This window comes from Mercenaria mercenaria, chromosome 1 (assembly GCF_021730395.1).
Source record: "Mercenaria mercenaria strain notata chromosome 1, MADL_Memer_1, whole genome shotgun sequence".
NCBI lineage: Eukaryota > Metazoa > Mollusca > Bivalvia > Venerida > Veneridae > Mercenaria > Mercenaria mercenaria.
The window spans coordinates 18,777,832-18,792,442 of record NC_069361.1 but is presented as its reverse complement, the minus strand read 5'-3'; the positions used below and the strand labels follow the sequence as shown (position 1 = coordinate 18,792,442).

The following is a 14,611-nucleotide window of genomic DNA, read 5'->3' as shown; positions in this document are numbered from 1 at the left end:
GGATGCAACGAATTGATCTTAATATCCAGTAAAGGCTTCTCAAGAACAACTGTGGTGAAGATCCAACGAGTTGTTAAGAGATAAACCGGTCAACGACTTTCACTTTAAGCTCTAGCCCCTAGGATCATGCAGAGCAGGTTTTATTTGGACCAATAATCAGTTTGGAAGTTGTTCAAGGCTTTTTTAGCTTTGATGGCCAATATAAGAGGTCAAGCAGAACCATTGGAACAAAGTTAAGCGGCCCATATTAGGATGCTACATACAAGTTTGGTGAAACTCCATAAAGTAGTTAACAGCAATTTTCTTCGAAGGTTTTTAGCTGTGGCAGTCATTAAAAGGGTTAAGAAAAGCCATTTGAACAAACCTGATAGATCCGCTACATACCATATTTGGTGCAGATCCATCTAGAGGAAGTGTTAAGGTTCCTACATGTAGTCAAGAACCATCAGACCTAAATGGAGAGAAAACCATGCCAAATTTGGGCAATTTCAAACGATTTTCAGAAAAATGTTGATGCAGGATATGGACCATCTACCTATACTCATATCTCACACTGTACATATCCACTCGAGCTGAACAGGTCCTTCATCACACTACCAAGTTCCAATAAATACTTTTAAAGTTATCAAAGAGTCAGAAGTCCGCGCACTGATATCAAATGGGCATGCAGACTCGCGGAGAAAGCATATTGTCACACACTTTTCAACCAATAGATGACACTTCTTATATCACAATTACAATTTTTGTTTTTTGTTGCCTTTAACGTTGCACCTACACATTTATAGGTCATATGGCTACTTTCCAGCTTTGATGGAGGAAGACTCCAGGTGCCCCTCCGTGCATTATTTCATCACAAGCGGGCATCTGGGTAGAACCAACGACCTTCTGTTAGCCAGGTGGATGACTTTCTCACATGAAGAATTCAATGCCCCGGGTGAGGTTCGAACCCACATGAGTGAGGGGCAAGTGATTTGAAGCCATCGACCTTACCCACTCAGCCACGGAGGCCCCATCACAATTACAAGCATAGTATTATGTAATGGCAAATCCCTTGACTAAATTCTGGCACCAGGAGAAAATGATAAGAAACAAGTAAGAATGTTTATAGAGTTTTGTTATTAAATCTTGTATCATATGATAACCACTGCAACAATTGGCTTTAAACAATATACATGTCTGCAGTAAGCAAGATACAAGAACGTTAGTTAAAATTGTTTATCTATCTAGCAAAATGTTTAATACATTATTTAATAATACAGTAATAGCAGAGCTTATTATACAATAATTAAAAATTTGTGATAAGATTTTAATATACAAACAACATTAGTTGGCTATTTACTACTATTTACAGTGCTTTTGTACAACAATTATAAAGTGTGGCGCAAGAAGTCACTAACTCTGTTATAACGATAAGGAGATAGTGAGTTGTTGCACTGAATCAAAAGCTAAGCATATCTATAGTCTGTTAGCTACTTGAAATATTATAATTAACAAGTGATTATAAAGCACATTAATATATTCACAAGATAAAAACAACAAAACTGTATCTGAATAAACAGTTAAAGCAGTGTTGCATTCATTCTCTCTGTTATCACTGATATATTTGTTAATATATCATATCGTTTCTCTACAATAAAACTAGTGCATTAAACAACTATCTTCATTTATAACCTTATTGCACCGATAATTTATTGTGGTAAGATATATAAATCAGCTATTTGGATTAAAACATGCATTATCTTTCAATACTATAACTTTCCAAACATTTTCCAGATTTAGTAACCATTTTAATAAAACTGAAAATTCAATTCAGGTTTTAATAACATGTTTGATCCTGACTTTACATAATATGCTTCATTTAACAAGAGCATTTTTCAATTCATTCTCCCTTCTGGGTTTCTATCAAAACAAAAACTGAGACTGGTAATTTCTTTGCATGGTCGGTTTTACTTTCTCATTCAAAATCATTTTATATTCAATATCATGCTATAACTGACTAGTTTAGACTAACAGAGCTTATCCAAAACATTCAGCCAAAGTGAAAGTCAGAAATAAATTTTTATAGAAAAATCAGTTGTACATTTTTTTAAGGCATGTAATTACTTGGCAACAGTAGCATTTTATATGCACGTTGTACAACACATGCTTTGGAAACTATTTCTATAAAATACTGGTAGTTTCTATAAAGTTCTAGATAAAATGTGCTGTCTTTTGTAACTCTTAAACATTTTGATAAAATTTATATAGTTACAACATAGGGGTGAATGCGAAAGAGTTCTAAGTGCTTCTTTATTTATATGCACTTAGAACTCTTTCGCATTCACCCCTCAAAAATTTTATTACATGTAACATTATAAATCATACTTAATTTGGAGCTTTATCAAGGCAAAAAAAAACAAAAAAAACGAAAGATATCAGATCTTAAATGTATAGCGTTCACATTGTTCATCATAAAATCACTGTTTTATTATAACTTGGCAAAAATGTTCTCTATCTAATACTTTGCTTACTTAATGATATATCTTTTTCTTTCAAACAAGTATCATGTTTTATAAAATTGTAAATATCAACCAGATTGCTCTTTGAAACAAAAAAGGTCAATCCTCACTTGTCATAAGTTGCTCTTTTAAAAACTTCAATGGTTATCCATTAAGCTGTGAATTGTATGTCATGTAAAACAATGTCTCAAGACATTACTAATCAACTATAAATACACTAACATAAAACAATCCATGCGAAAATCATCTACAAACTGAGGAAATTATATACTGGCACTTGAAATTAAAATACAGCAAATATGGTCAAAAATAACAAATATCTCCCCTCTACAATGTAAAATGCTATCCCTGAAAATGACCACTAGTTCCTACACAATCAAAATTTACAAAGCAACCAAATAAAGTTTTGATACTTAAAATGATTTCACAGTCAAATGTTATCTTCAATATGTGAGTACCCTATCACACTGGCCATCATTTTTGCCTGTGATTATTTTCAAACTATTTGAATAGACTAGATTGTAACATTTGCATTACTTCTGATGAGTTGTACAGCTGTTCTGCTATGTGCTTTTATCTTTTTTAATGAAATTTATGTCATTTTTCCAGCATTCATGCAAATACTTTTCAGATCAAAGCTTATTCAAAATGATATGTAACAAGAATGAAAATAAAATATGAAATGATTATTTAGCAGTAACGAATATATCTAAATTGGGCATATCTGGTGGGTTAATTAAAAAAGTTTGTGAATTTAACAACTACATTCCAGTTTAGATAATCTATAGTAATTATACCAAACATTTTTTAATTGTTTGGAGTATTACAGGCAAGAGTCCCGCATCTACCTAAAAATGGTTCATGTAAAATGATATTTAAAGAAATTCACAGTGGCCTTGAAGAATACACAACAGCTTTTGAATAATCAAGGAGACATCAACTCTATCAACTATTTTTAATACACTAATTTTTCCCTATTTAAAGACAATCAAGCATTAAATTGTGCTTCATTAAACCTATAAAATAATATCCTGGCAATATGTGCTGGAGTAAAGGACAACCCTATTCATTCATACATGCTGTCCAATATTCAAATATCTGAGGGACTTTTATCTCTTTTTTGTTGTTGATTTCTATAAAAGGCAGAGTGGCACTTCAATGAGCTGTCCAGTTAGTAATATGAATAAAGAATAAATAAAAGAGTTATACTACTATGAAGGATTATAACATAGGAGACACTTTCTAGTTTTTTTTTTCTGCCAGAGGAATATCTTTCAGTTATGATACAAAAAATACAAAGTAAATGCTAGCCCACAAAGTCACTGTTGTCTGTACACCATATGCATGAAGACAAATGTTAACAATATAGAAGTGCATTACAACTACAACTCACAGGCGTTATGGCACCAAAGGGGACTGAAGACATCAGTTTCATATATATTATCATTCACAAGTGTAAATCATTAATGAAAGAGAAGACAAGTTTTTTATATATAATAATAATTACATGCCATTTTCAATGCCAGCCATACAGAAAACATCAATAACAATGAAATGTCAGAGATATTTAGCTGTCTGAAACATGATGAATGATTCTCTAACACTGCAGAGAGGCATTTCCGATGAATCTATCTTTACATTAAACTTCTGCATTAAATACTCAAGTTATCAATTATTCATCAAATGCTCAATCAGTACTAAAGCTTGGCTCTACTGAAGCTTGTCTCTTCTGGGAATTTAGATCACTTTAACATTTCTAGTCGTAAACACAAGCCTTGTTGTAAACTTGTTTTTGGCAATCCTTATTTTCGTTTGTTTGTTTTGGGTTTAATCTCGTTTTTTCAACAGCATATCAGCTAAGTAAAGGTGGGCAGTTTACTTTACCGTGTTCCTGGATACTGAACCAGTACAAACCTTTTCTCTAAACATAACTGCCTACTTCCCCGCATGAATCAGAGTCAGCATGATTTTAGATACAATGTCTTTTATCAAATTGCTGCTGAAAATATATGCCTCTCTCGGGAATCAAACTTGTGACTCCTTGATCTGTAGATCTGTGCTCTCCCTATTGAGCTAAGCCAGCAGGCATAAAACAATTCTTGTTTTCAAAATTATATTCTTCTGCTGTTGTCACATGAAATGAGCCGTGCCATGAGAAAACCAACATAGTGGCTTTGCGACCAGCATGGATCCAGACCAGCCTGCACATCCGCGCAGTCTGGTCAGGATCCATGCTGTTCGCTTTCAAAGCCTATTGCAATTAGAGAACCTGTTAGCGAACAGCATGGATCCTGACCAGACTGTGCGAATGCGCAGGCTGGTCTGGATCCATGCTGGTCGCAAACCCACTATGTTGGTTTTCTCATGGTGTGGCTCATTAATAAAATACCTCTGAAGCAAAAGAATGGTCTGGCTGAAATGATGGCATGGCATGGCTCACTTTTCCATTCTCACCTCACACAACATAATGGATGACAAACAGAAGCAAACTTATACTGAAGATATATTTTAGACAGATAGGTATAGTCAGATTAAAAATGATGTTTGCTAAAAAGGTTAGAATGCTCATTTAAACCATGTTACTGGAAAACTGGGTTACTGGGTGATGCAGTCTACCTACGATAAAAGGAATGCTAGCCACTGTTACAGCAAATATTGTTTGAACATTATCACCGTGGATATCATCACCTACTACACTGGAGCCTTCCCAATTTTTAATGAAAGTACCCTTTCTTTACAGTGTAAATTGATAACAGAAAGGAATGACATATGGCTAGGTAAAATATCATATGTTCTAGATCATACAAATTCCCATATATATAAAGTGAGGAAGTTATAAAAATGAGTTTTCACTAAGTAGAAGGCAAGATCATGATAATATAATATAACAATGAACAATTTATTATCACGGTTTTCCATTATTGCATACATTTTACAACATCAAAGGCAGCTTTCACTATAACAAAGCCATTAACAACTGGTGGGCTTTTCTCTATACCTATAAACTTACAACATACAAAATACTGTTACCTTTATTCACTTATATCAGCTCATATCATAAACATTTTAAAATTACCTGTAGTAACAACAAAATCATGACTGTGTAATACAGATAACGCCTTATTTGCTTTCAATGTTTTAGTTGAACCTCAATATATTTATCATTTGAAAACCGAAAAAGAATTTGTGATAATAATTCAAGCAATTTGATAGGTTTCGCAGAGACTTTCATACAACAATGAACTATTTGGTTATCAACATTGCATTTATGCACATATTTCAGTGTTGCATCAATAATGATACTGACAGCAGTGTAATTCCAAAAAAAAAAAAAGGCATTAACTTTTTTTTTCTGGACTAATCATTTTTCTTAGTGACGTAATTTCCTATCCCACAATGGTTCCAATTCAAAATCAGAGAGTTTTTCCCCCAAAATTTTGAATGCAGAAAAACACTTACTTGCAATTATAGGGATGTAATTTATTTATTTCTGGTGTTCATGCACGTGTAAAACCTGCTTTAACACACATATTAAATATAAAGCCCCTTTGGTAACATGAAATTCGGCTTTAATCAAGTATGGGTTATTCACCAGGGTTTACATATGCAGAAAAAAATACGTCTGTATTTTTTTTTGTATTTATCTATTTGATTACTTATTCACTGCTTAAAATAAGCACTCCAGATATCATAAAACTTTTTATAACCAAGCAAAACAGCTGATGACTGACTACTGACAATACCAGGAAAGATAACTCTTCAAGCATTGTGTGTATATGAACTTCATAATTACGGTTCATACAATGTTTAAACTGGAAAAGGTTTGAAACAAGACCTATTAAATCACATTTATTTCAATTTAAAAACGAAAGTATACAAAGGTAAAAGAATGTGATAGAAATTTAAGAAAATGAAAAGTAACGTATGTGATTATTCTTAAAAGTTTGTTCAACAGTTAAAAGAGTCCAAGAAATACTAAGTAATGTTCTATCAATAGGGTGAATGCAATAAAGTAAATATCAGTGAATCAAACTTTTACCAATGTGGCATACTGTAAGTAAGCTTTCTAAAAATCACCTCCTAAAATACATTTAAAGTTCAAGGCTTTTAGGTATTAGTACAAATCTGAAATGGATCAGGGTGATATATATTAATGATTACATTTTGGTTGATAAATATCATGAGACTTGAAAATGCAGTTTGACAGTTTGGGAGTGAAAATCTAAGAATGTTAAAATTTTGTTCATGCATGATTTGTATCGATTAGAATACACTAACAATTGTGTAGGGGGAATTTGATTTGACAACAGTTTATTTTGGTTTACAGCTTTCTCAGGATATGATAAAAATGGAAGCAAATATTGATCACAGTCGGCAAATAACAGGGTCCATTACAAGTGAGACCATTCGTCAACTGCAGCAGTATTGTCAATACTTTCTTCAGAAATGCTCCATTTTGCTGGGGTAGAGCTTACGGAACTGGTACGACTGCTGCTGCCTTCGCTGCTGGTCGACTCCACGGATAACCTCATAGCTCCAACGTGTTGCTCATAGCTGTCCTGTAACATGTAAAAATATGGATCTATATATTATTGTTGCTCATGAAACACACTGGTTATTGTAACTAAAAAGCCAAATAAAAAGTAATTGTTTGGAAGTATAGAAAATGAAGCTCAGAAAATTATATGCATGTATTAGACAAAAACACTTATGAAAGGCTGTAATTTTCAGTGATTTACTTTCTAAGATATTTCTTCCATGTGAATACCGAGAAACCTAACAAAGATGTTTGTTTCAAATTGTAAATTTGTATGAACAATTTACTTTTACGAAGTGGGGTGCAAGTGCCAACATTTTTTTTTTTTGAGGTTGAGGTAAAATTGTGCACCAATGGGTACCCTATAAAACAAAAGCAGGTCAATAAGCGTGGATATGATTGTTGCAAATTTCATTTTGTCCAGAAAAAAAATATACAAGTCTTGGAGGCAGTAGCATTCCATGTGACAGAATGATTCCAACTTCATGCATAAATTGTCTTGGGTATCAGTACAAGGATCACACAAGTTGAAGTTTGTAAGTGAATTTCCAGCAAAAAAGAGTTGAAATGTAAATCGAGGGCTAAGCTTGAAACTATTGTATCTTGTTCCTTTTTATACATGTATACAGTAACAATAGTTTCGCTCTGAGCCCATGAAATATGATGTTACTGCAACAGATTTGTCAGCTCAAAAAGAACAAGAGCTGTGAGTGGACAGCGCGCTCCACTATTCTCAGTGCTTGATAGTATAATATAAGCTATGAGTAAAACTTTAACATTACAATAAGCATATTCTAAGTCGAAGGAGCCATAATTCAGTCAAAATGCTTGATAGAGTTGCCTCCTCCTTTTACAGACTGGGGTCATGATGTTAAACAAGTTTGCAAAATATGAAAGCAATAACTCAATGGACTTTGAAAATATTTGGGGGGTGGTACGCAAACTTTAACAGTATTTTAAGTCGAAGAGGGGCCATAATTCAGTCAAAATGCTTGATAAAGTTGCCTCCTCCATTTTACAGACTAGGGTCATGATACAAGTATGCAAAATATGAAAGCAGTATCTCAATGGACTTTAAAAATATTTGGGGTGGTACGCAAACTTTTACATTTGTGTGTGATGCTCACGCTAACACCGACGCCAGGGCAAGTAGGATAGCTCTCCTATTTTTTGAATAGTCAAGCTAAAAAAGCAATCTTTCTTTTGATAAAGCTAAATGAATCAAAGCATGTAAAAAATTCTGATTAAAGGTATCAACCAAATCTATGTGGCTTGTAACAGCTGGGGTAGTCGATAAAATCCGGGGACCAAGGGACTTGCCAAATTATCACATCTGAAGGCCTGTCTTATAATTAACAAATGTGAATCTTTCCTAATTGCTATCCCCAACAATCTACTTTAAATATTACTGGCCATCATAAAACAGTGTTTCACTCCTCATTTTACAAGGAAACTATACATAACTTGCATTAAGTCATTAATGATATAATGTGCAAGTCATAGACAGATTGACTGAACTGAATGTGTTTGTTATTGCTTGTTGTTAGTAAGGCTTTTTTCATTTTATCTGTATTTTATGTTTACGTCAGTTCTCACAGTTACTGAAATGTCTTACTTGACCATTCAAGCACAAAAAAAGAAAACATGACAGAAACAAGAGGGCCAAGATGGCCCTAGGTCGCTCACCTAAGAAACACTCCATAACAGTGTAAAACATGTTTGACCTAGTGATTTCAAGGAAACAAATATTCTGACCAATTTTCATTAAGATTGGACCAAAAAATTGGTCTCTTGCGATAAAACAAGCATTTTCTTAGATATGACCTAGTTTTTGACCCTAGATGACCCATGTTCAGATTCGACCTAGATTTTATCAAGGCAATCATTCTGACCAAAATTTATGAAGATCAACTGAAAAATACAGCCTCTATCACATACAGAAGTTTTTTCTTTGATTTGACCAAGTGACCTAGTTTTTGACCTCAGATGACCCATATTCAAATTCGACCTAGATTTCATTAAGGCAATCAACCTGACCAAATTTCATAAAAATCAATTGAAAAAAACAGTCTCTATCGCATACACAAGATTTTTCTTTAATTTGACCTAGTGACCTAGTTTTTGACCTCAGATAACCCATATTCAAAATCAACCTAGATTTCATCAAGACAATCATTCTGACCAAATTTCATACAGATCAATTGAAAAATACATCCTCAATTGCATACACAATGTTTTTCTTCGATTTGACCTAGTGACCTAGTTTTTGACCCGAGATGACCCATTTTCGAACACGGCCTAGATTTTATCAAGGTAATCATTCTGGCTAAATTTCATGAAGATCAGTTGAAAAATACAGCCTCTACTGCATACACAAGGTTTTTCTTTGATTTGACCTAGTGACCTAGTTTTTGACCCCAGATGACCCATTTTCGAACTTGGTCTAAATTTCATCAAGGTAATCATTCTGACCAAAATTCATGAAGATCAATTGAAAAATACAGCCTCTATCGCATACACAAGGTTTTTACGTGATATGACCTAGTGACCTAGTTTTTGACCCCAGATGACCTATTTTCGAACTTGGTCTAAATTTCATCAAGGTAATCATTCTGACCAAAATTCATGAAGATCAATTGAAAAATACCGCCTCTATCGCATACACAAGGTTTTTCTTTGATTTGACCTAGTGACCTAGTTTTTGACCCGAGATGACCCATTTTCGAACTCGGCCTAGATTTCATCAAGGCAATCATTCTGACCAAAATTCATGAAGATCAATTGAAAAATACAGCCTCTATCGCATACACAAGGTTTTTCTTTGATTTGACCTAGTGACCTAGTTTTTGACCCGAGATGACCCATTTTCGAACTCGGCCTAGATTTCATCAAGGTTATCATTCTGACCAATATTCATGAAGAATAATTGAAAAATACAGCCTCTATCGCATACACAAGGTTTTTCTTTGATTTGACCTAGTGACCTAGTTTTTGACCCGAGATGACCCATTTTCGAACTCGGCTTAGATTTCATCAAGGTTATCATTCAGACCAATATTCATGAAGATTAATTGAAAAATACCGCCTCTATCGCATACACAAGGTTTTTCTTTGATTTGACCTAGTGACCTAGTTTTTGACCCGAGATGACCCATTTTCGAACTCGGCCTAGATTTCATCAAAGTTATCATTCTGACCAAAATTCATGAAGATTAAATGAAAAATACAGCCTCTATCGCATACACAAGGTTTTTCTTTGATTTGACCTAGTGACCTAGTTTTTGACCCGAGATGACCCATTTTCGAACTCGGCCTAGATTTCATCAAGGTTATCATTCTGACCAATATTCATGAAGATTAATTGAAAAATACAGCCTCTATGGCATACACAAGCTAAATGTTGACAGACGACGGACGACAGACGACGGACGACGGACGACGGACGCCGGACATCGAGCGATCAGAAAAACTCACCTGAGCATTGCTCAGGTGAGCTAAAAAACTTTAACTGATTCTGAACTTTTGCCGAGTTAATGTATTATTTTTATGTATACCAATACATATTCACATTATCTAGTTCAAGTTTTTTTTTATCACACTATATATCTGCTATAAATATACATGATTAGAAATAATAGTAAGTGATTTTTTGATAATAAATCTCAATCTGTAGAAAAAAAAATTATTTGAAAACAGACCAGTATATCCCGTCTTTACTTTATTTTTTATTTAATAAGCAAATTTGATGAATTGGTATCCCCCGCCGAAAGGGTTTGTTGTGAGGAACGGCAAAACAGTATATCCGGCAAAAAGTTAAGGATGTTACTAAGAGGCAAATAATTTCATTAGTCAAAATCAATTTAACAGAAAATAAATGCTATTTTTTGATGGGGGGTCGGGGGCAATGGGGGTGACTGGGTGAGGGTACAAAACATCATATGTTGATCATAAATATTGATGGAAAATTAAAAATTAAAAAAAAAAAAAAAAAAAAAAAAAAGCTAATGGTGACAAATTGACAAATGCCCCCGCAGCGCCTTGACCTTTGATCTGGTGATCTTAACCTTTGATGTGGTGACTCCAAAGTCAATAAGGGTTGTATGTTGTATACTCAATAAGTACTATTAGCATGTGAAGTTTGAAGGTCCTGGGTGCAGTGGTTTGCAGGTAAAGTGCTTTCATGCAAAAAGTTAACGTTGGTCCCTGTGACCTTGACCTTTGACCTGGTAACCCCAAAGTCAGAAGAGGTTGTGTACTCAATGAGTACTGTCAGCATTTGAAGTTTGAAGGTCCTGGGTGCAGTGGTTCGTGAGTAAAGTGCGCTCATGCAAGAAGTTATTGTTGGCCCCTGTGACCTTGACCTTTGACCTGGTGACCCCAATGTCAGTAGGGGTCTTGTACTCAGTAAGTACTCAGTGCGCTCATGCAAAAAGTTATTGTTGGCCCCTGTTACCTTGACCTTTGACCTGGTGACCCCAATGTCAGTAGGGGTCTCGTACTCAGTAAGTACTATCAGCATGTGAAGCTTGAAGGTCCTGGATGCAGTGGTTCGCGAGTAAAGTGCTTTCATGCAAAAAGTTAACGTTGGTCCCTGTGACCTTGACCTTTGACCTGGTGACCCAAAGTCAGAAGAGGTTGTGTACTCAATGAGTACTATCAGCATTTGAAGTTTGAAGGTCCTGGGTGCAGTGGTTCGCGAGTAAAGTGCGCTCATGCAAAAAGTTATTGTTGGCCCCTGTGACCTTGACCTTTAACCTGGTAACCCCAAAGTCAGTAGGGGTCGTGCACTTGATGAGTACTATTAGCAAGTGAAGTTTGAAGATCCTGGGTGCAGTGGTTGGCGAGTAAAGTGCCCTCATGCAAAAAGTTAACGCTGGCCCCTGTGACCTTGACCTTTGACCCCAACGTCATTAGGAGTCGTGTACTCAATAAGTACTATCAGCATGTGAAGTTTGAAGGTCCTGGATGCAGTGGTTTGCGAGTGCCTTCATGCAAAAAGTTAACGTTGGCTCTTGTGACCCTGACCTTTGACCTGGTGACCCCAAGGTCAGTAGGGGTCGTGTACTCAATGAGTACTATCAGCATGTGAAGTTTGAAGGTCCTGGGTTTCTGGGTGCAGTGGTTCACGAGTAAAGTGGCTTCATGCAAAAGTTAATGTTGTTACTAAGAACGAACAGTTGAAAACTAATATGCCTCCCTTTGGGGGCATAAAAATGGGGGGGGGGGGAGATGCATGCTTTGGCTGGTGGGCATGACTGGGTGGCGGAGTGAGGTGGGGGAATGGTACAACTGTACATGCTGATAAATATTCATGTAAGGTTTGAAAAAAAAATTAAATGAAAAATTATCTTCTTTTTTTTTTTTTTTTTGGGGGGGGGGGGGGGGGGTGACCAAGGCAAGGTGGTGACCAGGTGTGGGTACACAACTTCACATGTTTATAATAAATGTTCATGGAAAAGAATGAAAGAAGTTTAATGAAATTCTACCAATTGGTTGGTTTGTTATGTACAAATCTAGATTTTTAAACAATTAAAGGGCAATAACTCTAAGGAAAATTGACCAATAAAAAAAAATGACAGGCATCATCGAAGTATATTGGTTCATATTTATTTCAAGTTTCATGAAATTCTACCAGCTTGTTACTGAGAAATTGCTGCAGACGAGGATTTTTCATTAAATCAAGGGCAATAACTCTAAGGGAAATTGACCAATCAAAAAAAAAAACTCGACGGGCATCATCACAGTATGTTGGTGCATGTTTATTTCAAGTGTTTTATGAAATTCTACATGATAGTTACTAAGAAATGGCTGCGGAGGAAATGTTTTGGGCATTTTTCATTCATTCAAGGGCAATAACTCTAAGGAAAATTGACCAATCAAAAAACAAGAGGGTCATTGTGACCCTGGATCGCTCACCTGAGTAATATGAGCTACATGTTTCAAATGTCAAACTGATGATAAAATATTACGAAAGTCAGTAGGTCACATTCATGGTCAATGAAATTCAGTTTTACTATTTGTGTGCAAAACTGTGTATGTCATCAAAATTTCAAGGCTGTGTCTTAAAAAACAAGAAAGTAGGTCAGTATGTCAAGGTCACAGTCAAGTGACATCATATTACTTGGGGTCACCAGGTTATTATAATTAAACAGTCCTGGAAATAGGATCAGATGATTTTTAAAGTATTTTTCCTATATAACTCACATATCAACTAAATGACCCCAGGGCAGGGCCTCTTTTAACCCCAGGGGCATAATTTAAACAATTTTTGTAGAGGACTACTAGACAATGCACCATACTAACTATCAAAAGCCTAGGTCATATGGTTTCAGACAAGAAGATTTTTAAAGCTTTTTCCTATACAAGTCCATATAAAACTTGGGACCCCCAGGGCAAGCCCTCTTTTCATCCAAGGGGTACAATTTGAACAATTTTGGTTGAGGACCAAAAGACAATGCTACAAACCAAATATCAAAGGTGTAAGAGTTGTGGTTTCAGACAAGAAGTTTTCCCTATATGTCTTATAAACCATGTGACCCCCGGGCTGGGGCCATATTTGACCCTAGGGGGATAATTTGAACCATTTTGGTAGAGGACCACTAGATGATGCTATACACCAGATATCAAAGCCCTAGGCCCTTTGGTTTTGGACAAGAAGATTTTTAAAGTTTTTCCTTTCGGTTGCCATGGCAACCAGAGTTCTGCATGGAATTAAATTCTTTGAACAATTTTGAAAGGGGGCCACCCAAGGATCATTCCTGTAAAGTTTACTGTAATTCTGACCAGTGGTTTTCAAGAAGAAGAGATTTTTAGAAATTGTTGAAGGACGACGCACGACTGACGACGGACATCAAGCGGTCACAATAGCTCACCTTGTCACTTCATGACAGGTGAGCTAAAAAATTGACAGGCATCAACGCAGTATGTTGGTTCATGTTTATTTCAAGTTTCATGAAATTCTACCTGCTAAATACCAAGATATGGCTGCGGATGGACACACAGCCACACGGACGGACAACGCCATTTCAATACCCCCCTCCCAATTTCATCGGCAGGGGATAACAATCCTTTAAAGTGTTTCTGTCAATAAGTCTTGCGAAAAGTCAACCATCAAGATTTTCTACAAATAAAATTATGAATACAATCATATTACACAAACTGTCATTTGTAAAGGAGTTAACTTGCTGTGTTTCTAAACAGGTATCTAGAGTCTCAGCATAGCTTTTGGGGGTATGTGACATAGGTTAGCCTAGAAAAATGACTTGAACACAAAAATAACTATACACAGAAAAAAAATATAAATTAAGACTAACTTGACAGACTGGAATATTGAGGACTTACAGCTGGGATAAACAAAATATACAATAAATAACAGAGAAACACATATCAAAACAGTCATGCCACATATACTATGAAAGCAGACATGTTTTTTGTTCTAGCTTAAACAATTAAAACAACTAAATTCAACCTTAAATCTGCAGTTTCCAAGTGTAAATGTTACTATTCAAAATCAGTTTGTTACAGTGTCTAACAATGAACAAATCAAGTTTTAGTGCAATATTAACTGAACATTATG

At 35.3% G+C, this 14,611-nt stretch overlaps 1 protein-coding gene across 3 annotated transcripts in view; it reads right to left on the bottom strand.

The window, feature by feature from the left end:
* Positions 1–1,097: 1,097 nt before the first annotated feature.
* LOC123544855 (serine/threonine-protein kinase MRCK alpha-like) overlaps positions 1,098–14,611 on the bottom strand; it is a 74,645-nt gene continuing 61,131 nt past the window's right edge. For 2 of the 3 annotated variants that reach the window (XM_053541295.1, XM_053541304.1), the window contains one exon: positions 1,098–7,057. In XM_053541295.1, coding sequence (XP_053397270.1) covers positions 6,890–7,057 — 168 coding nt within the window. In that variant the 3' untranslated portion in view covers positions 1,098–6,889. The remainder of the gene's footprint in view (positions 7,058–14,611) is intronic. The other variant, XM_053541309.1, reaches the window with a different exon arrangement.